This window comes from Pseudopipra pipra, chromosome Z, assembly GCF_036250125.1.
Source record: "Pseudopipra pipra isolate bDixPip1 chromosome Z, bDixPip1.hap1, whole genome shotgun sequence".
Lineage (NCBI taxonomy): Eukaryota > Metazoa > Chordata > Aves > Passeriformes > Pipridae > Pseudopipra > Pseudopipra pipra.
Window position 1 is genome coordinate 31,241,914 of NC_087581.1, and position 22,042 is coordinate 31,263,955.

Consider the following 22,042-nt stretch of genomic DNA (forward strand, 5'->3'; position numbering starts at 1 on the left):
TATTTTGATTTTTGAAGTTACAGAATCTATTTTAAATAATGCAAAGTTTGACTCAGCTGCACAGACTAACATGCTCTTTGGACTACAGAAAATTTTAAAAGTGAGTTTTACTTTGTTTTACTTTACTTTTGCATGAAGTATCACTTATAGCATGTTGTAGTACAATCTCTATAAAAACTTAATTACCTACTTACAGAGACCAGGACAAACTGCAGTCCATAAAGTAAATGCAAATTGAAGTATTTATCAATTATATATTCCACTTATATCCACCAGATATAAGTGCAATAATTAATATTTTCTGGAATATACATCAAAACATAAGGCGCTTCCCTCATCCTCACTAAAATTCAGAAAGGAAGAGAACATCTCTTGTAGAAAAGAAATATGGTTCTTAGCCTCAGAACTCCAAAACATGATACAGTCCCACATTTGTCTGGACAAACACACAGAGCATCGTTTTTTCATATACTCATCACCATAGTCTGCTCACATCATAATGCTGCTGCTACTGAAGAAGCCTCTCCACTCCTTTCTGACTTTTCTGTAAGGTTAAAAGTCTAAAGCAAAATACTAGTGGATAAAATAGTATATTAAATTTTATGATTTTTGAAGATGAAAACTAAGGGACTTATGCTCCCTTATCAACTATGTTCTCCATGTTCTCCACATGGAGGAAAATGTTATTTTTTTGTTGGACTTAAAAGATTCAAAAACAGCAAGGGCAGGACATAAACAGCAAAGAAAATACCCTTAATAATCTTTTTTTTCCTTTTAAATAAAAGAACGCAAGAGAAGTTACTTGTTTCATAGCTCAATTCAGTTAAAAAATCAAATAGCTCTACAGTCTAAATATGTTACTTTTAGTGCTCTAATCCTCCTTAGCCTAAAGCCCTAAAATTTCTGTCTGTTCAGAAACTCACCTTTTAGTTCACTGCACAGCCTGCTGCTACCTGAGCAACCTGATCTGAGTTGGCTTTTTACTACTCAGGGAACTGAAACAGATGACCTCCAGATGTCCTCTTCAACCTAAATTATTCTGTGACTCCAGAAAACTTGAACGGGTACTTTACAATGCATTTAGAGGATACGAATATTTCTGGCAGAGACCCACACTTCTTATATCTAAAATTCTGTGAACCAACAGAAGTCTGCTCAAAAGATAGTAAGAATGGAACTAAGTCCAAAATCACAACAAAGACATACAAATGGCATCAACGTCACTGACTTTCAGAGCTACTGGGAGATGGATACTGGGAAAACTGCAGAAGTATCAGCTGGCAACTTATGTCTGCTGTCCTACATGTTGTAAAGACACGTCTTACATCTCCAGTCCCTACTGCACTCATGAGTAGTTAACAAATACCCATTGACACACTGCAACAATCAAATTTTAACTTGCCCCTAAAAGTGCTCCTACACAGGTCAATCAAGTAGCAGGAAAATTCTCAACCACTTTTTTTTATCCCAGCTAGAATTCGTGGATGCTTCCTCAACAATTCAGCTATTTTTTAAGCAAGTGCAAATGCCCAGCTCTACTCTTCCTTTTACCTGGGGACTCAGCAAAATTTGTAATTCTTATTTTCTTAGAATCACAGAATATCTCAGGTTGGAAGGGAGCCATCAGGATAATTGCTCCTTGCAGATCTACATAAAACTAAACCACATGACTAAGAGTCTCACTCAGGTGCTCCTTGAACTCTGCCAGGCTTGATGCTGGGACCAATTCCCTAGGGAGCCTCTTCCAGCGATCAACCACCTTCTCAGTGAGGAACCTCTTCCTAATGTCCAGCCTGCTTCCACTGATGCAGCTTCATTCCATTTCCTCATGTCCTGTCACTGGTCTCCCGAGAGAGATCAGCACCTCCCCTTCCACTGTCTCCCATAAGGAAGGTGTATAAAATTGTGAGGTCCCCCTTCAGCCTTCCTTTCTCCAGGCTGAACAAGCCAAGTGACTTCAGCCTCTTCTCGTTAGTGTTGCCCTCAAGACCTTTCTCCATTTTGGTCCCTCTTCTTCTGATACACTCTAACAATTTGATGTCCTTCTTATACTGTGGTGCCCAAAACTGCACACAGGACTTGAGGTGAGGCTGCTGCAGAGCAGGACAATTTCTTAAAAATTAAGCCATTTCTAAAACACAGTTTTAAATTTTATATACTTTTATGTTCAAATCTTGAACCAAAGGAGCCTTCAGTAATAGATGCAAACAAGTCAGACTGGTGGTCTGCACCTGGATTTGGTTCCTTAAACAATTTTGTGCCTCTTGGCACCCTCAATTTTGTGGAAAGATAATTCAGCTTTTAGAGGCGCAAGAGATGTCAAAATCTCCTCTTGCACATACCTATGACCAGTTGTTTAGACCCAAAAGCTACTGCTGATTTTAGACAGCCCGGGATAGAAATTCCTAAGCTGCCATGCAGTTCCTATGACTAAAAAAGACGAACCATCTTGACTGAAAGCATGTAATCTTCCTTCTAAATGAGAGAAAAAAAGTATTGTCGCATCACATCAGCTCTTTGCACATAAACAACATGAAAACCTTCATATTTACTAAAGTCACTGCATTTATATACACACCAGATATAAGTGCAAACTACTGTGTAGAAACTACAAATTCTTAATTTATGATCCATCACCACTGGGTGATCCGCTACCTTTTCTTGTGTTTCTCTTATGTTGGCTAACAGAATGAGCTTCCCCTACTTCTTGTATCATAAACTTAGAAGTTGTCAAAAATTCTCAAGCTATCATTAAAAAAACCCCAAACCCTGATCTAGTCATGGAATCAATATATGAGACTAGGGGCAAATCCTCAAAACAAAATCGGAAGATCAAAGCACAATGCCTAAATAAATGAGGAAAAAGAACTGGCACAATTTAGTGTGCATTGCTCCCCCATTTTCTCTGCATTGCAAGAAGTTTCCCATTTCATTTAAATTTTTAATTCCTAAGATAATCTACCTGAAACTGTGTGTACCCTTTAAAAGTGAATTTATGCAGTAAAAATGTCAGTTGTAACAGCCCTCAAATGTAAGCTCTTACAATCGACTGCTTATCTTATTGCAACAGCTAACATTTCAATCAAGAAAAACTTCAGAAAAATATTAATGTAAACGCACATGGTTTATAAAGACAAAAATAGCTTTACTAACCCTTTTGTAAACATACAGCTTTCAGCAAGGGCCAGTACAGTCATTACTCAAACTCTTCTTAACCAGGCCTGCTCATTTGCTGTGCTCTCTTAATCAGCTCTGCACTGCATACGTATCTATAAATAGATAAGTTAGTCTAGGAGAAGCCATCCTCATGTATCAGTAATGGACTTCACACCTTTACACATGTCAAGACAAAAAGCAAACTGCTATGCCAGTGCAGTGCGAATTACTATACACATCTGAGATAACAGCACTTTTTTGATGAAGGCACTCTTGTATTACAAACAAGTCTCCAGAGACAATTTTTCCAAAGACTGAAAATTTCACCCAATTGAGGGAGATTTTAAAAAGGTTGACAGAACTTTAACCCTACAGAACCACAATGCTCCCTGTTCCTGCAAAATACCACGCTGTTGCACCAAAGGATGAGAACTCAGATGGTCCAGAGATAGGAGAAAGAAAAAGCTCACCAGAACTTAACATAATTGACTCAATAATTCCTAAGCCTTGTTGTTGGAAACAGCTGAATTGCTATCGCTGAAATAAAAAATAAAACATCGGCTTTTGAGCATAAATAAAGTGGATATACAAATCTCCCTAGGTAATTTGATCTTCATAAATGCCAATTCTGCTTTATTTTTACCTCATGCAACTCTTGAGAACAAGTTTTTGGATAATCCACATGGCATTTTAACATAAGTACTTAAACAGTAACAGAAGATATAAAACACTGGTTAAACCAGGTTTGCATGGAAACAAAAAGTATCAGGTAAACACTGAGACAGAGATGTAAAACCCTTAACTGACAGAGTAGTTAAAAAACAATTTAAAAATTACTTTATTTTGGGACCAGTACCACACTATTAGTTCCTTACTCTTGATGTTCACTTGTGTGCATGCACACGAACATCATGTTTCTTTGAACCCATAACATTTTGTTACTTCCTGTACCTTTAACTTTCCCACTGCTCTGAGTTTTATAGATGTTGCACTAGTCACATACATTTGATATTTAGTTCTAAACAGTATTATCTGCAACAGTTGAGAGTGCCTTAAGTTAATTTCTGATTCACAAATAGTCATGAGAAGGAAAAAAAGCTGGTAAGGCTCACTGCTTTAAAGTCTTCCTGTATTATGGCACTGAATATGCATGGAATACTTTTAAGTTATATTCCACGCAATTATATACATTTCCAAAGAAAGTATGTGGATCTTCCACATCTCTACCACTTTTGGAAACATCGCAATATTTTCTACTGTTCCAACACCTTACACTCTTGAAACTGGTAAGACGGCGTGAATACTTCAGCTTTCACTTCAAAGAACCAAAAACTTGAAATATTATGCAAGTTACAACTGAAGCCTTGGGAACAAGGAAGCAAATTAGCAACTTGTTAAATATTTAATTCATTTGTATTTTGAATAAATGGATGTTATTTTATATCTACTTGAAGATCTATTTAGAATTGTCTAAGAAGTTATTGTCTGGCTGTTCCACTGCTAAATCATTCATCTGAATGTAACCTGATGAAGAGGGTCTTTAAACCAGGCCACTGTCTTTCTACCAAAGCCGATGAGGAATGTTCACAATATTCATTCTATCAATCCTGTTAAAAGGGTGCTAACCTTCAGCAGAAGGTTAGACAAAAAAAAGAAGGGAGCTTGCATGTGGAACAGCCACTTTAAAACTACATGGACCGTTCCCCAAAATATCCAAATCTATGCTGCTATAATTTTTCATGTACTGTGCTCAGGAGACTATTAATGTCATCTACATCCTTTTAAACATGGGTATTGGGTTAAAAACTAAGGCATTGTAGAGTCACTGTGAGAGTTGCTACTCAATGGCTATGCTTCATGCAAATAAATGTGAGCTATGTAAAACATAATCCTCCATCTACCAGGGAAAGTTTTTAGAGCAAACAAATCTGGCCACGTACTGTATAGGCAAATTCTGGTTCTCTGAGGTAGTCTCACTGCATGAAAGAACTGGACACGTATACTCCATTTAAATGGCAATTTTGATTTAATGGTCCAAGAAGACAGTTATATAGATATATTTTTACATAGGCACAATACTCACTCAGTATTCTTGAAAAATTAACAAAAAATATTACAAAGGTAAAGCAGTTCATGCTGTGAATAAACAAATATTGGGATGGCACATCAACTTACAGACAAGTAAATCTGTTTTCAGAATTATTATCCCTTGGATGAAAAAATAGGCTTTTTTTTTTTTTTTAAAGACACACCATGAAAACAGTTCTAGAGCTAAATTTTATCTCAAACCAGATCTGTTTGAAGTTAAATTATTTGCCAGGTTTTATATTAAACATGCTGATAGGATAATTAATTTTTAAAGCTTAAGTGCGTACCACCAAAAAAGGGAAGGCACCTTTTTCTTCTCTGAACCTCTTCAGTACCTGTTATTCTGCTATGCATTTAATTCACTGTGAATCACACAACAGAAGGAAGCTAAAAATGAGCATAAATAAATTATTTATTTTGAAGGGAGGAATGTATATGGTCTAGTAAGTTTATGATGACAAAAGAAGATCTGCATCTTATCTCACCAAAAGTTCAACCTCAGGAGACTGAAATGTTTGCCAGCATGTTCTAAATCACACAGACACCAATGAATGTGGATCTTAATTGTAGAGATTAGCTGAGCAGAAATTTCCACTACCATTAATGAGCTAAACTGAAGACTATCGATCAGATGTTTTCTGTCCTAGCAAACTGAAGGTTTCACAGGTCTGGAAACATTTCAAGAAGAAAGGTTTCCAAAATCAAATTAATCCCTCTCAAGAGAAATGCATTTAATATAAAGCTTTATTAGCAAATACTTGAATAATAATATTAGCTTAAAAAATTACTATTACTGCCATAAAAGGACTGTAAAACGATCTGCTGGGAAATGATTCGGAGACAGCAAGAGGGTGGGAGAGGGAAATCAACTAAAAAGTCAGTGAGCAATTGGTTGATAAAACTAAAATAGAAAAGAAGTCTTAATTAATGTGCTCCAGTAATGACAACTTGATCTATATCCTACCTGCAAGTCCACATGGACAGTTCTACCATCCTCAGAAGGACTATGTACGGACTTCTTCCTATCCTCAAAATCTGAGTAACTTACAGCTCAATCTCAAACCCTTATCTACAAGCAGCTATGTCATATGTACAGTTTGATCAGAGTTTTTATCACTGAGATATCTACATGCCTATTCCAATCTCAGTCTTATTAAATGGTGGTTTCTGAGCTCACTGTTTTGCCTGATGATTGAAACAGAAATTACATGGACAATTTCTCTGTGAAAGCTACAAATGGTAAAGAATTTACTTTGTCAATAATCAGTCACATAATACTTCCATTGACAAAGAAATACTTTCTCTCCCCTATTCAAACCTTGCTAACTTTCAATTACTGGATCAAGTCATGTCTTTAACAGTTTAAAGAAATTTTTGGACATTTTATCTCTGTTTTAGTATTTCTTTGCTATTGCCAAGTCTCTTAATATCCTATTCAATAAACTGAAACTTATTCAGCTTCTTGAATCTTCTTGAATTAGGTCAAGTTTCAGGATACTTCTCTGACATTTTTCATTTTCAGTGTCTTTTACCATTCTTTTTAGACTTTGGACACTAGAACTAGAGATAGAATTCAATGGTAGTTGCTGAAAAAAATACTAACATCACATTTTTTTCCAATGTCATTAGTAAAAGTTGATTATTTGTGTGTGTTTGGAATTTTAAAAGATGTGTATCTGCTTCTCCAAAGTTTTGTACTAAGAGCTTATATAAAATTAACCCTATATAACTTTCAGGAAATGGGTCTAATATTAATAATATTCTTCTCCATGTATGACTTCCTGTGCTGTTGTTTACACCCAGTTCACTAACCAACCTGCTTTCAGAATCAGTAACTAACGCTTAGTGTTCAGGTCTTACTAGAAATAGATTAACACTTTCTCTGATAAAATCTGCTTTAATTAAAGTAATTTATAAAAATATAGAAGTTTTGAGGCAATAGTTCAATCCTATGAAATTGCACTAGAGACATGTTGTTTTGATTACTTCAGATTATCAGTTTTAAGATCTCTTCCTATTAGCTAACCCAGCTGATAGATGACAAATATCTCACATGTATTTACAAGACTAATCCTTTAAAAGTCACTAACAAACAAAACTTATTGGAATTAACAGAAAAAATTTCAACAGATTTTGGAATGTAATTTACTGCTTATAACTTACTAATGGCTAATATACAAAAATTTATAAAAGGTTTGATTAAATAAACAAGAGAAGCCTCTTTCACAAAAATTCATACAGAATTTCTGTTATATTCTATCCCACTTGCGAAATGGGATTTATCAGCCTTAAACAGAATTTTCTGGACTGAAAGCTTTTCCAGGCTTCATCATCATCATCATCATCCAAGTGAAACTATGCACTTTTCAAAAGACTACCAAGTGAGAAATACAACTTCAGGCTGTTACAATTAGTTTTCTGAAAAATAAAAAACACTAGACATACCTCCCTAAACAAGTAACTTACCAGAGTGATTTTAACTGAAGCATAAACTTATGTAACATGAGGAGCCTGATAAGAGGAACAATTTTAAATTTCCCTACTCAAGCAATGAAATTACCTGCAATTCAGAATGTCAAAAATCACAAAGCAAATATTTTCACAGAGTTTTGATCTATAGGGTATTAACTATCATTAGTCATAACTGTGTAGCTTTAATACGGAATCAGATTTGAACATTAATCATGTCAATTTAATTTTATTTTCTTAGATAGAATACATATTTTATCTTTGTAAGCAAATGTGCCAAAATAAATTCTTGTCTACCCTATTTCACTTTCTCACATCAAACAAAAACATTTAGTTTACTAAGTCTATTGTACTTTCCATTTTTACTAGAATAATCAGAGAATTCTAGTCATTGAAATAAGATGCCTATCTTATGAGAAAATAGTCCTTTAAATTGAGTTATATATATATATATAAAATTAGCAGTGAATATTCAAGAAGGAAGGATTTCATCTTCATACAATAAAAGATGTAATAGATTCTTCATGGGAGAAGATAGGAGAGGAAATTGCCAGTGAAAGATACTTATGAACAAAGTCACTATGATGGAAGAATTTGCTCAACAACCTGTATATGGCCCAAAACCACTGGAAGTTTCCCATCAGTTTTAAAATGGCAAATTCCTGTCTTCTTCTCTATCTGATACCAAGTTGAGCTGATGGAAATATTAAAACTTGCAGTGTCCCATCATTTCTCTTCTGCCAGAAGTTACCCCACGGATCTGTTGACGGAGCTACTCAAAAGTATTCTCTCATCTCAGTTAAAGTGAGCTAAGACCAGAAGAGATGTAATAGTAAAGTTTTTCCCATCTGTCTCATTCTGACAGAAGGGTGTTATGAAACAAGGCACAGGGAAAGCTTATCCATATAACCCAGATAGTGCACAGTACAGGTGAGAAGTGAAATATAATGTGTTCTGGGATAAAAGAAGCAAATACATGCACTGAAACTCCAACCTTCCCATGCCAAGGTAAGAACATTGCTATTGCCTAGCAAAAGCCTGTTAAAAGACTGTCCCTTCTTGCTCCACTCACTCTACAGTTCTAAAAGCAGCAAACTGTTCAGAAAAAACTAAAGTACTGTGAATATTTAAATTCTATGCTTGCCAGATAGACCAACCAATTTTTTTAATGTGTAGTTTCATCTGACATACAGAAATACTTTCAAGTTTCTTGCTGTAACAAAAAACTTCACCTTGGTATGACTAAAAATAAACCATTGAACACTGTATTCTTTTATGCTCTAAATTAATTCTGAAAATTTGCCTAAACCATAATATTGTACTAGGAATAAAAGTATCTCATAAAATCTTGAAGAAACATTTTCAAACTTCAGAATTTCATCTTCGTATGGAATATTTCACATTAAGTGAATATGTATCTGTATGCACACCTATACATGTATGTGCTTGAAACAAGTTAGTGAGTTATTTCTTCCTAGAATGGAAGTCCAAGTCATACTGCTCCTCTAACAAATTCAGTTGTTTCACCATAATGTTATTTGGATTCCCTATCCTATAAAGCAGTATGATGCAACTAGATGTAATTCGGGATGACCCTTTTGGTGAGTAATTACTTTTGACCTCAAAGCAGGTCCTACACTCTATAGCATGCAGGTTGTTTTAAGACGTAAATCTAGAAGCAGCACAAAATCTAGAAACTGCACAAAAGACTTTGCAATTAAACAAAGACCTTTAAACGGTCCCCCAGATAAAAGTAAAACATTAGTAGTTATTCTCAAGTATGTTTTTTCCAACCAGCCTTCAAATCTGTGAAGACAGATGCAGTGCTGAAGCCTAGGTTCTAACAGAAGTTTATGCAAACATCTTGGTGGTAGCTTTGGCACTGCTATCTTAATATTCTGAGCAGTTTTCAAAGCTGCAGACTGATCAGTGGTAACTGTTTTTATTAAACATAAAATGTTTCAAACACTGAAGGCGTTAGGACTAGGAACGTTTATTCAAAAGCCTTCTTCAGTGTTTGCTGCTTTTAAACAAAACAAAGAGAGTATACCTAACAAGCTTTATCATCATATTTCTTCAAGTACATAATTCACAAAAAATCTCTAAATTCTGCATAACTGCAAGACAATATAACTACACTTACACTAAACTACACAAGTCCAGATTCTGCTCTTGCCTATGTTTTCATACGCACGGTATTACTGATATGTAAAAACATTCAAGGAAAGTAAAATCATAGCTTCAGTTCTCCAGTTGTCAACCAAGCTGTTCAGGCCTTAACAGAGCTCAACAAACTCTAGGGCTATATTCACTTGGAAGTGTAATCAGGTTAGGCTGAGCAGCTGTTAATCTAGAGTGAGCAGATAGTATGTAACCTGAAGATTAGATTCTATAAATCCAGGAGAAATGCCATACAATCCCAGCTTCACAGTCAGCGGAGCTGTCCTTCACAGTGCACAGCCAAGCAGGCTGGAGATACCATATCTCATGCACTCCTGAGAACATACTACCATGTAAAAAAAATCTAAGGAGCAAGCAGGTGAACTACAGCAGGTGACATGGCTCTTAAGCCTATGGGGCACAGGCTTCATCAGTTAAATGAAAATAGAATCATCTGGGCTGAAGGAAGCTTGGCAGTTCAAGACGAGCTGAACAGTATCATGCATGTAAGAGTAACTGACTGTTCCACGGGCAGTAAAACTGACTCCCGGCCATCTTCAGCAGTACTATTCCAGATCTTGCTCAAATATCTTTTCTGTCAAGCTATCAAGCTTTTATGCCGTTCTGGGCTTAATAAAACCTAGAAAACAGTGGTCATAATGGAGAACTCATATACTCATAGATGCCACCTACAGAGACTGAAACAAGACAGCTAATGGGAGGGACACGAGACAGCAGGTATTCTAGATCTCAACCTGGTTAATAGGATGGAATTAGTTAACATATGAAAATTGAAAGGTAGCTGAGATAAAAGTCATCATAAGACAGCAATGTTCACTAAGACATATCAAATCTCAAAAGCCCCAAGTAGTGTCTAGGACATAACAGATGTCCTACAGGAGAGAAAAATCAACTAAACAGCAATGCTTGCAAATAGCAGACCTAAGTTAGGCAAACTGCTTGTCCTTCATTAACTGTATTTTGCATGCTTGAAACTACAAATCATATTTGCAAATTTAATTAAGCTTATTGTCATCCATTTCATTAAAAAGGTAGCTAAGCTAACATTGTCAAATAGTTTATAATTTCAAACTTGAATAAAAGGATTTTAAGAATGTGTTCACTTTTCCTTTCTGAACACTCTCTATGGTCACCACTTACTCTACTTCACACCACAATTGGCAGAAATATCTTTAATTAAGACACAAAGAATATTTACTAAGCAACAGTATATGATTAAAGAGAAGTTAAAGTCCATATTCCATAGAGCAGAACAACTTCGTTTTGAACATGTATTTGACAAAAGACTAAGAATTAAATTTTACCTTAAATGCAAAATTATACTTCTGAAGTTTTGAAGCTCCTTCACTGAAATAACTCCATCTATTTAATTAGAGATAGGTCTACATTGAAGTTGTCCCTAAATAACTTATTACAGAGGTCACTTGGTGATGGCAGTAAATATTCTCTAAGATACCTTTTAAAGAGTATTTTTATTTTAACTTACTAGAGGGTGAGAGAGAGAAAAGACTTGTGAGAGGAATTCTTTACAGTAAACCAGCTGTTAAGCAACCACAACCCTAGCTGCAATGACAAATCGCAAAGTTCATGACTGCTAAATTTTGAGTTTGGCTGCAATTCTGCTTCTAAAGGGAAAAAATATATGAGAGTAGGGACATAGAACACCTGTTCCTGGAACATTTAATATCACTGACCTCTCTTGCTTATTCATACAGCACTACCTATCACATTTGTGATAAGAAAACATCCAAATAACAAAAACAACATTATCCGTTTCCTCTTCCTTCTTTGTTTTAACATAGAAGTCAACTGATATTTTGGAATGATATAAACACAGAGCTAGTTTTGTCTTTAAACAGGGTACTTTTATAGGTCACTCTGCTAAGGTGTATTTCCAGAGAGAAAAATAATTTTTAAAGTCTTTCCCACTTCCAAAATTTTCTTCCACTTTTAGGCAATGTGTTAATGTTGGCATTTCTGTTACAATCACCTTTAATGCAGTTCTGTAGATTTACTCAACATACTGCTGATAAACATAAAGATCCTTGCCTTAATAAGTGTATGTTTCAAATAAGCCTGAATAATGTGGTAAAGGAATTATAAGAAAACCAAAGATAATGTTGATCACACATTGTATCTGAACTTTATCTAGAATGGCAAGGAGTACATGTAATTAAAACGGACTGTTCATTCAGGAATAGTTGTGGAGTATTTAAAGTCCTGGGCAATATATAGTCATAAATAAAAAGATAGCTTGTGCAAGAAAAAGTTTAAATCAAGTCAATACTGATACTGACGAAAGTTTTGCATGAATGTTTAAAAGTGAACCGTTGATATTAATTAATTAGTTTCAAATTAATTAAAACTGAAATTATCATACCTGTAATGCAAACTTTTAAGGAATTACTGCAGTACACAATTGCATTTCTATGTTTGTCTTTTAATATAATTTTGTTCTAATCACTTGAAATGTTGTAAAGTTGGAGCACTGACAATACGAGAATTTTGAGTTTTGAGAATATATGCATAAGCTTTAACCTAGTCAAAAAAATACACTCAAACCACTACTTAGCTAAATCTCTAGGTTAGTGTTTTTCATCCAAACACCTAATCAATCACTAGACTACTTACTGAACTAACAAATTTCTTACTTCCTTCTGCACCTAAGCCTAATAAACTTCTAACAATCAGTAAAAGCCCAAGAAAATTATTATTCATCTCTAATTCCAGAATAGTCAAGCTATTTGTTTAAAAATAAGAATTAAAAGAAACAAACAAACCCTGATTATAAAGTGAAAAAAAGAAAGTACAGTATTACATGTTTTAACAAATCGTCATCTGGAATATTTTCAAGGAAAATAAAGTGAAGGGAACTAGTGTGAGCTTGATGTGTTCACCAACAACCACATAAGTGTGCATGAACTTATACAAGTTAACAAGAGGAGTTTTCAGACTGATTCTGTAACTGCCAGGTTTAAGCTCTGGCTCATTTCAGTGTGCAAGCTGACCAGCTTCTGTTTCTTGCATATAGGAGTCTGAAGGAACTGTATTTTTCTTATGAAGACTTTTCTGAGTTCAGCATTGTGTCCTTGAACAGTCATACAAAATGCACTGAGACTCCCTGCTGGTAACCCATATATCTGCAGTCTGAAGTAACAAATGTACAAATAGCTTAACAACCACAAATTAGAACACATTATCACCAAAACCTGCTTCTAGGATTTTTCTAAATGTAGAGCAAGTTTGAATGCCATGGAAAAATCACAAGAAACAGACCATCTCTCAAAATATTTCATTTACAACAGCAATTCTAGAGCCCTCATTTGAATTACTTTTTCGTTCAGGCTACTATTACAGCCTTAATCACCTGGAACCAAAAGAAACTGTCAAATACATATAAATACTATCCCTAAGTGAGTATTTGAGTTATAGCAGGTTAACATAAAAAGAAATATGTCTTTAAAATATTTTAAAATAATTTACTTAAAACACATTTAAAACACGCTACTTTCGTTTGACACCACACCACCACTTGCAAATTTTGCTTTCTAACTTCTTTATGCATCATGAAAACTTGTGCTTTCAACATCCCACCCAGGAAATGCAATTTTCTTTCCTTAGTTTATTTTTTAACTCTATGCAGGTGACAACAATTCAACTAAAGAGACAGATAATACAAATGCTAGAGGAATCAGATAAAATACAGTCCACAACTTGCAAACAGTTCTAATATTCAGTTTATGAATGACTGTTTTCTCTAGAGGAGGTGCAAATGTTATCTAGAAGCACAGAATACACAGCTTATGGTTTAATAGTACATTAACATTCCTCATGTGCTCCCTGTGTCCTCTTCTCCTTCAGCCTCAGACACTGACATTCAGTGTGCCTCGAGGAGCATGGTAGACGTGCTTCAACCATTATTTTCAGCACCTCCCAAACTCACAGATGAGAAACTGCATCTCTTTCCTCAGAGGGTGGTCACACAGTGGAACAGACTTCCTAGAGAGGTGGTCGATTGCCCTTAATGTAATTAATGCCCTTAATAACAGGCTTTAACTTCTGGACAGCCCTGACTTGGTCTGGCAGTTGGATAATGACTGTAGGTCCCTTCCCACTGGAACTATTATTTTCATTTCTAGTTTACAGCTCCAGTCTTAAGAAGAATTACTGATTAAACTTTGAAGACCTTGTAGTTCTTCACAGATGGGATACTGTTTTTAACGTTTAAGACCTGTGTTGCAAATTGAGCAATCCAAATTGTTTCTTTTCACACAACATATCCAAATTCTGGAAAGACCTGTCACTAGCACGAAGCAAAATGCAATGGGTTTAAAACACTTTTCTTGTAATGTCAGCCATGTAGTGTCTCTGAAAATACAATTATGCAGTCATTTACAGCAGTGGTTATCTGGATTTCACTCACTTAACCAGACCATTTCAAGTGACAGCAATTCAAACATCAGGGATGTACTGAATCCATATTTGTTATATTAGTTAGGAACTTGCTTAAACGGGACAAAATTAGACAATCTTTATAATATCTTAATTTATTCTTCATGATCTACAAACTATTCAACCTAATAAAGAAACTATACTAATGTCTAACCATATTCAAAACATCAACAAACTGTTTAAAGTAGGGATTTTAGCATTTAATAATAATATTTTCTACTATGGAAGTAATACCTTTGTGTCTACAAGCTGGAAAAAATATACAGTTGGCTTAAGTGTATTTTTACAACTTAACTTCTCCATGAAGCACAATATATTATTTACTTAGTTTTCGTTTCTGCTACAGTCTTATCAGAAACTAAAATTTCCTAATAATTTCCTACTATTTGGGGAAAAAAAACCCAAACGTGCTATTTAAAGTAATTGATAATTGAAATCGTCTGTTTAGAGTGCACTACACTACAGATACATTAGTGGAGAAATTCAATCCTTCCCCTCTCTGTCACTCTCAAGTAAAGGAGCTTGCATATTTGAAACACCAGTAAAAAATTATTAATGAACTTGCTACTAACAGCTGCAGTAACTTAATTAATACAGTTGCCACAGTGACATTTTGCTGTTTGATTCTAACCACAAAGATCAAGGCTGAAGCCATAAAATAATTTCTAACAGTCTCCTTGACACTTTTCAAACAATATCTATTAAATATTCAATTACACTTAACGTGAAACTTGAATTCTACTTGAATTCCAATTTAAATACTCAATCTTCGTAGTGAATTCAGTTACACTGAATACAGTTACAGGAATTATTCTATTCCAAAGAAATACCAGGTATGTCCATAAATTTTTGTAAAAACAATTAACTAACAACTTCCATGAAATATCATTAAAAGTAATTTTAAATTACAGAACTAAAATAACACAGATAAAACACACTTATTATTAGGAGGCAAAAGAAATATATTTGCTTCCAGATCTCACCTAACATTGTTCTGAGCACTTGCTCAAGATTAAAAAGAATGATATTTAAAGCAAATTAGAGCACAGTAAAAAAGTACGAAAGCTAAACAAGCCTCTCAAAAAACACTGACAAAGACAGACCTCAACACTTACCCATCATTAGAACATGTCAGAAATTCTTCCTTTATTTTTGGATGCCAACAGCCTGAATTGAGCATTGCTGTGTGACCCTACGGAAATAAACATAAAGAGGGCTTTGTAAGCTGTCTTACAAGGTTTTATAAATTTTATTCCAAATCCTTCAAGTGGAATCACATGAAAGCTGAGGGACCTTCTCATTGACATCACAATGATTTAACAGATTTTATGTACTCTATCCAGCCCATCCATGCTTGTTTTCATTTCTGAATTAGAAAAACCCTGACATTCTTCTACTTGTATTTTTTCTTTCTGAAAATGGTATAGAATCATACTTCTTTTTTCCTTGAGAGAACTATAATGCAGAGAAAGGATGAAAAAACAGGCATCAATATAGTGTCACACAAATTTTTTCAAGCTACAGAAAAATAACAGGAATAACAATAACTACCAGGGTGACACCACACACATACTCCATGTAAATCTATAATAGCCAAAGATCTTGTTGGGGAAAATTTAGGAAACAGAATTCAAGAGTCAAGATAGATTTAACCTCAGGTGAACTTTTCATAAAATATTAAAGCTGCAAATTGACTAGTCAGTTCTGTTTCTTTAGGACTGAAAAAATGGAAGGTAAGGATTTTATGCAAAGTAAGCAATTGCCATTATGGTGACTATGAATATAACTACAGTACTGAAATACATATTGTCCAGTTGGCTTTACTTCTTTGAAGTACAGGCACATGCTCATTGACTATGTTCAAAGAGAAATTTGGAAACTATTCCTACAGTGCTGGAATTACTTCAGTTTGTTTTAAGCACGAATGTGGAGAGAAATACTGAAAAGTTAATGAGGCATTATAACAAATATTTTAGCATTTTGACTGTTGGACCACAACACACTGGAATTCTAGACATTTAGAAGAGAAAGAAAATGTGATTGTTTTTAAGCAAACAAGAACTAAAGCAGATGTTATTATTTGATGGTTTTATATATGTATCACTAGCCAAAAGAAATAGTCATCTGACAAGAACAGCTTTAGGCAAAACACCATTTAGCCTAGTTATTTGGCAATATACTTTACAAGCAATAAATAAATCAACTTTATCATGAGTTCGAGCAGTAGATTTTATCATTCCTTTTTACACTTAAGCTATTTAAGAAACTGACCTGAATTTAAATCATCTAGGTAAATGGAACCCTTGTATCATAGTTTGTGGAAATACAAGAGCAAAGTGGTCAAAACACGATCAACTGTGGTTAAAGTACTTCAAAACTATGAATGAACCCTTCTCCATTTGCATTTTTAACTAGCACTGAAACTACACACATTGTTGCTTATTAGTCTTACACTCAGGGCATGCAAGTAACAAAACAACTGCCTCCAACCCCTGCCTTGAAAGAGGTCTATACTCAGCAAAAGAGAGTGGAGGGTACAAGAAAGTAAGAGTCTGAACCAGATCAACAGCTGGTTTTTTTCTTTGTTTTTTGGCTTTGTTGTGTCTTTTTGATGTTGGTTAGACAAGGCTATGGAGGAAGTGAACAATTTTCACAGGATACACTTTTAAATAGATTAATTTGTGGTAGCATCACAGAAACATTAGTTGGAAGGCACTTCTACAGTTCATCTGTGTCAACCTCCTGCTCAAAGACAGATTACAGCCACCACCAGATCAGGTCAGCTATGGCCTTGTCCAGCTGGGTCTTACAAACCTCCATGGTTGAAGGTCCCACAGCTTCCAGTATGTACCAATATATGAGACTATCACATCCCAGACACAGGGCAGGCTTCTGGCATTCAATTAATTTTTTACTTTACCTTTGTGTTTGTCATATCCACAATGTACTGGTCTCCTTTTATGCATTCCATTACTGGGAAGCCATCTCTGTCAAGCACTTTTGCCTGAGAGTTACCAGAGACAACGAGAATGACATCTCCTGTGCTGCTATATTGCAAAGATTTGATTTGGTGACTAAAAAGAAAAAAAAAAAAGAAACAAAACATTTCAATTAACATTCCTGTAAACACTAAAACAAAACCGCCAATGGTGAGAAAATATATTGCAGAAATAGACCCATGTACACTCCTATACCAAAAAGGTGGGGGCAAAAAATCTTATATTAATGGATTAAAGCTTTTTATTCCTCTGTCTGTGCACATGGGTCATGTTTCTTTCAACTACACAGCTCATCAAACACTAGAATACAATTTCTGGCATATATATTTAACTTTAAGAATGCTATTATAACTCCAATCGAAAAATAGCATGTGTCAGATATAACTATTCATGGCTGAAAATTCTTTTTCATCTTCTCAAAAGTAAAACGTGGAATCACAGTCATTTATAAACTAATATAAAGGGATGTTGTAGTCATACATTACACTCCATTGTACATTGTACACCAGGAAATTAGTCATAGCCCAACATTTTTGAAACTTTTTCTATGTTCAGGGGTTCAGTTTCATCAGACTCTAAGATAAATATACCATCATCACATGAAACATGACAGTAGGTAACAATCTGCCTAGTCTACGATGTCTTAGGTGACAGTGTACTCATGTTCATCTTCCACTGATTGAGAAAACATGGGACAGAATTCATAGAATAATAATGACATGACAAAATTAAACTGAAAGTGGAAAGTTGACTGATGAACGAGAAGCCCATTTCCAGCTTCATCATCTTCTCTCAGCATTCTACTGTATGAACAAAGTTCACAGCTCTTGCTGTATCTGAAGCAGATATCCCTTTGATCCCCTATACTCCATTACAAGGATAGAAAAGAATGCAAAGCAGTCTATTCACTTCACACCTGCCAGAATTTATATCCTGGCACATTAACAGAACGTGCACCATAACATTACTTTATATTAATGCTTCAGCTCTGCAGCTAGAATAATCCCAAGTGCAAGATTGGAATGCATTTGCCATCTAGATTTGGATTCCCATGGCATCCAAAGTGTCCTCAAAGAAATATCTCCCTTTTGGTTAAGAACATCACCAGCTGCATTCAAATCCTAGTAACTTTCAAGGAACTGTTTTTTAACACTATTTCCCACCAGTAAAGTTAACACTCAGATGATCAACAAAACCAACTATGCAACTTGTAACTTTATAATTTAACATTTCAGATCTTATACAATAATTATTTCATGACTGACTCAGCAGTAGCTATCATCTGTTAAATCTTTCCTCAAACCATGAGTTACTCCACAAAACACTTAAAACACTGTAATACTTATTTTAAAAGTTCTGCACTGATCATAGTAATGTAAACTAAGCCTAAGTTTCTTTTTCAAAAAATGTTTGGCAAAACTGATTACATTATAATTCAAAAGCCAAAAATTGCTTCAAGCACCCTATTATGTAATACCAACTGACAGCCAAATTGGATGGAGTATTGTAAACTCTGATTTTTAATAGAAAAGAGACACTTAAATCTGGGAATTTCCAAAATAGATTACAGGCAATGTCTGAAAAAGCACTCTGATCCTCAAGAGCAAAAATGAATACTTTCTCAGAAGAGGGGAAAGATAGCCAGCTACATTAAGCTCAGAGAAAGCACTGAAAGAAACTGAAAAGAAACCCACACAGGAGAAACAACACCTAAAGTCTAGAATATTCTCTGGAGATGGCTGATAAACCTAGATTAAGGAATCCATCAGATTCAGTTTTTGCAGAACAAACTTATCCTAGGAATTAAAAATTTTCCTCAGTTCTACTTACGAGCACTCTTGCCTAATCACAAACATTCATGAGCCCGACCTGAGTACTGCATGCAGAATTAAGTACTTATCAGGTACTATCAATACTTATATTTCTCATACTGTAATGACAAAATTGGCTGAAAGCACAAAGCACCTGTCCAAAGCACAGGTTCATGTTCTGCATTTATCACTGTTGAAATCTAAGAAAAAGTAAGAACTAAAAATAAACATTCAAAAAGCAGACTGAAAGATTATTTTCACTTGATGCACGTCTCATGTAAGAAGGGAATCTGATGGCTAAATATGACCAAACAGCTCAGAAGTAATATCTGATTTCTGAAAGAATCCACAATATGTAAAGACCCATAGACTCTTCTGAAAAAACTGTTTTCAGACACTGAAATAGTGAAAATAAAACTACAGACATTAATACCATTAACATGGCACTCTTCATAATTTGAACAATATTGTCTCATTGCCTCTTAGTAGCTCTGTAGCAGCAAGTCTGAATAAACTTTGCCTTCATCTTAGATTTAAGGTTTCTTCCAACAAGGAAAAGCAACTGATTTTACAGCACCCAGCACAATGGAACACAACCAGTAATTTACCAAATCAGTAATGTGAAAAAATTAGTTTGAGAGACAAGATTTCCATAACTTTTACCTCAAGGAAAAAAAGCAACCATCTTTGTGACTGTGCAATACAACTTTTAAAATTATGTCCAAAACTGCATCTATAAGCAGAGTATTTGCAAAGTCCCAGCAGTTACCATTTTTCAGATGTTTACTGGAGCATGACCAAGAGTGAGGCTCTGCAGAGGCAGTTCTCTAAGAAAATATTTTTCATTCTTATTAATGTTATAGCAAAAGTCTTCAGAAACTTATAAAAACAGTTCTTTTTAATAGCATTAATCCCCGTCATGTTGATTTTAAAGCTGCCAAATGTGCACAGCACTTTCTGTAAGGACCTGCAGAACAGAGTTACATGCATGGATAGAATCAGGACACGCAAATACTTTCTCTGCACATGTAACAGCTTTGTCTTACACTTGTTTTTGCCTTTAACATGGAAGAGTGGTTGGAGGTATTAGTGTTTTGTCAGGTTCTTTTTTTTTTAACTTTACATCCCAAATCCAAAGAGAAATTAACAGAGTAACCCAATATTATCTACAAAATGGAGCCTTTACAATATAGAACAGATCTCAGGCTCTTTCATTGTTAAAATGAAATGAAATTTATGGCTCCAGACCTGGATTTCTGCTAAAATATAAAGTTTCCATAGCAGAACTCCTCAGGATTCTTTCAAATTCAAGTTTGTGAATGCTAATACTCCTTGCAAAAACTTTGTGGTGAAAAAAAGTAATATAAGAATATATATATATATACCTGGATGCAAGTTATATAATATTCCACATAGTGTTTACCAGCATGCCTCAATGTCAGTATCAAAGAACTTCTTCCTGAATTTGAATCTTTTCATCAGACAGATATATAGTTCCAGTTTTATGTTTACAAAAAGCTAAAGAAGTGGTATTTAAAAAATAGATTTTTTTTTAAACCCAGAATTAGTACATGAGACTTGCAACATACCAGTCAATTCTATTTTTAATATTATTTCCCATCTATGTTTTACGTACTGTATTTATACATCCACATACTCAAACCACAAGAATTTCACAAAGAACACATATAAAAATACTTGTGAATTCTTGTGATATACTAAATGAACAGTAGCAGGGATAACAAACATTTTAAGCTCATGCTTTACTATAAGTTTTTGCCAAAAGGAGGTTGCTGATTTATTTGCAAGCTATACTTAGGATGGGACACTAATGTACAGTGTGCTTGTGGTTTTTATACTATATTTATGTCATACTATTGTTACCAAGTACAACTAAATTGGAATGAACTTTTCTGCTCAATTTGAAAATGCTTCATTAAAATCATCTCCTACTGTGGAAGTAAAGACTGTCACCTCTTCCTTGCTGCCCAGTTATGGCAGAGGGAAAGAAAATACCATTTATATCCTGCTAACTAATCACGTAAAAGAAACTCATGGCAGAAAAGTCTGAATGTGACTTCACATACAGAGACTTTTATTTTACTTATTTATTTATTCATTCATTTATTTATTTATTTCAAAGTAGCATGGTTACTTAATTATGTTTTCAAAGTAAATTTGTTGGTTTATTACAAAAAGTCAGGTCTGTCAAAGAGATTATAATTGCATAATGCATCAAAGCACACTTTTTCCTGATCTTGCACACTTCAGAACCACAGCAGAATTCCTTTCTATTTTGCTCCTCTTCAGGCTAACTTTTTCTCATCTTTCATTATCTAGACTCTTGGCATATGTATAGTCAGTTATACATGTTCTATCTGTCCAAACTGACCAAAATTCAGCTGTAGCTTTTAAAGACAATAATGATTAAAAATAGACATTCAAAGTACTACTTACTCTGTACATAAAAAATTTCAAACCCTTTTCTAAGCATACCAAAGTATTTTAGAAAGTGCTAGATTACTTAGACATTAGAAAGTACCTTGCTAAAAAAACGTGGTTTATTTTATGAATGTATTTATCTGAAACTTCACTGAGCAATACTGTTGAAAGAATTCTGCATTCCAGTTCTCTACAATAAGTAAATGAACTCTTTTCACTTACTTTTTAAATTACAAGTGAACAGTATGGAGAATATGGAAATTACTCTCTTTCTGCATTTTCTTTTTTGTGTGCATATATAGAAATACAGAAGTAAATGTAAATAAATATATAGCTTTTTTTCTTTAAAAAAAGACAGTATTTCACATTATGTAGCTATTCAATGATCAATGCAATGCAAAGGACCAGTGCATCCTGAAATAGAGGGCTTTGTGACAATTAGAT

The 22,042-nt window shown here is 34.5% G+C and overlaps 1 protein-coding gene across 1 annotated transcript in view; it reads right to left on the minus strand.

The window, feature by feature from the left end:
- Positions 1-22,042, minus strand: part of WDR70 (WD repeat domain 70) — a 133,392-nt gene that overhangs the window by 71,684 nt on the left and 39,666 nt on the right. The window contains exons 8-9 of the mRNA XM_064642608.1: positions 17,267-17,420; positions 15,462-15,538 (exon numbers count right to left, since the gene is read on the minus strand). Coding sequence (XP_064498678.1) covers positions 15,462-15,538; positions 17,267-17,420 — 231 coding nt within the window. The remainder of the gene's footprint in view (positions 1-15,461; positions 15,539-17,266; positions 17,421-22,042) is intronic.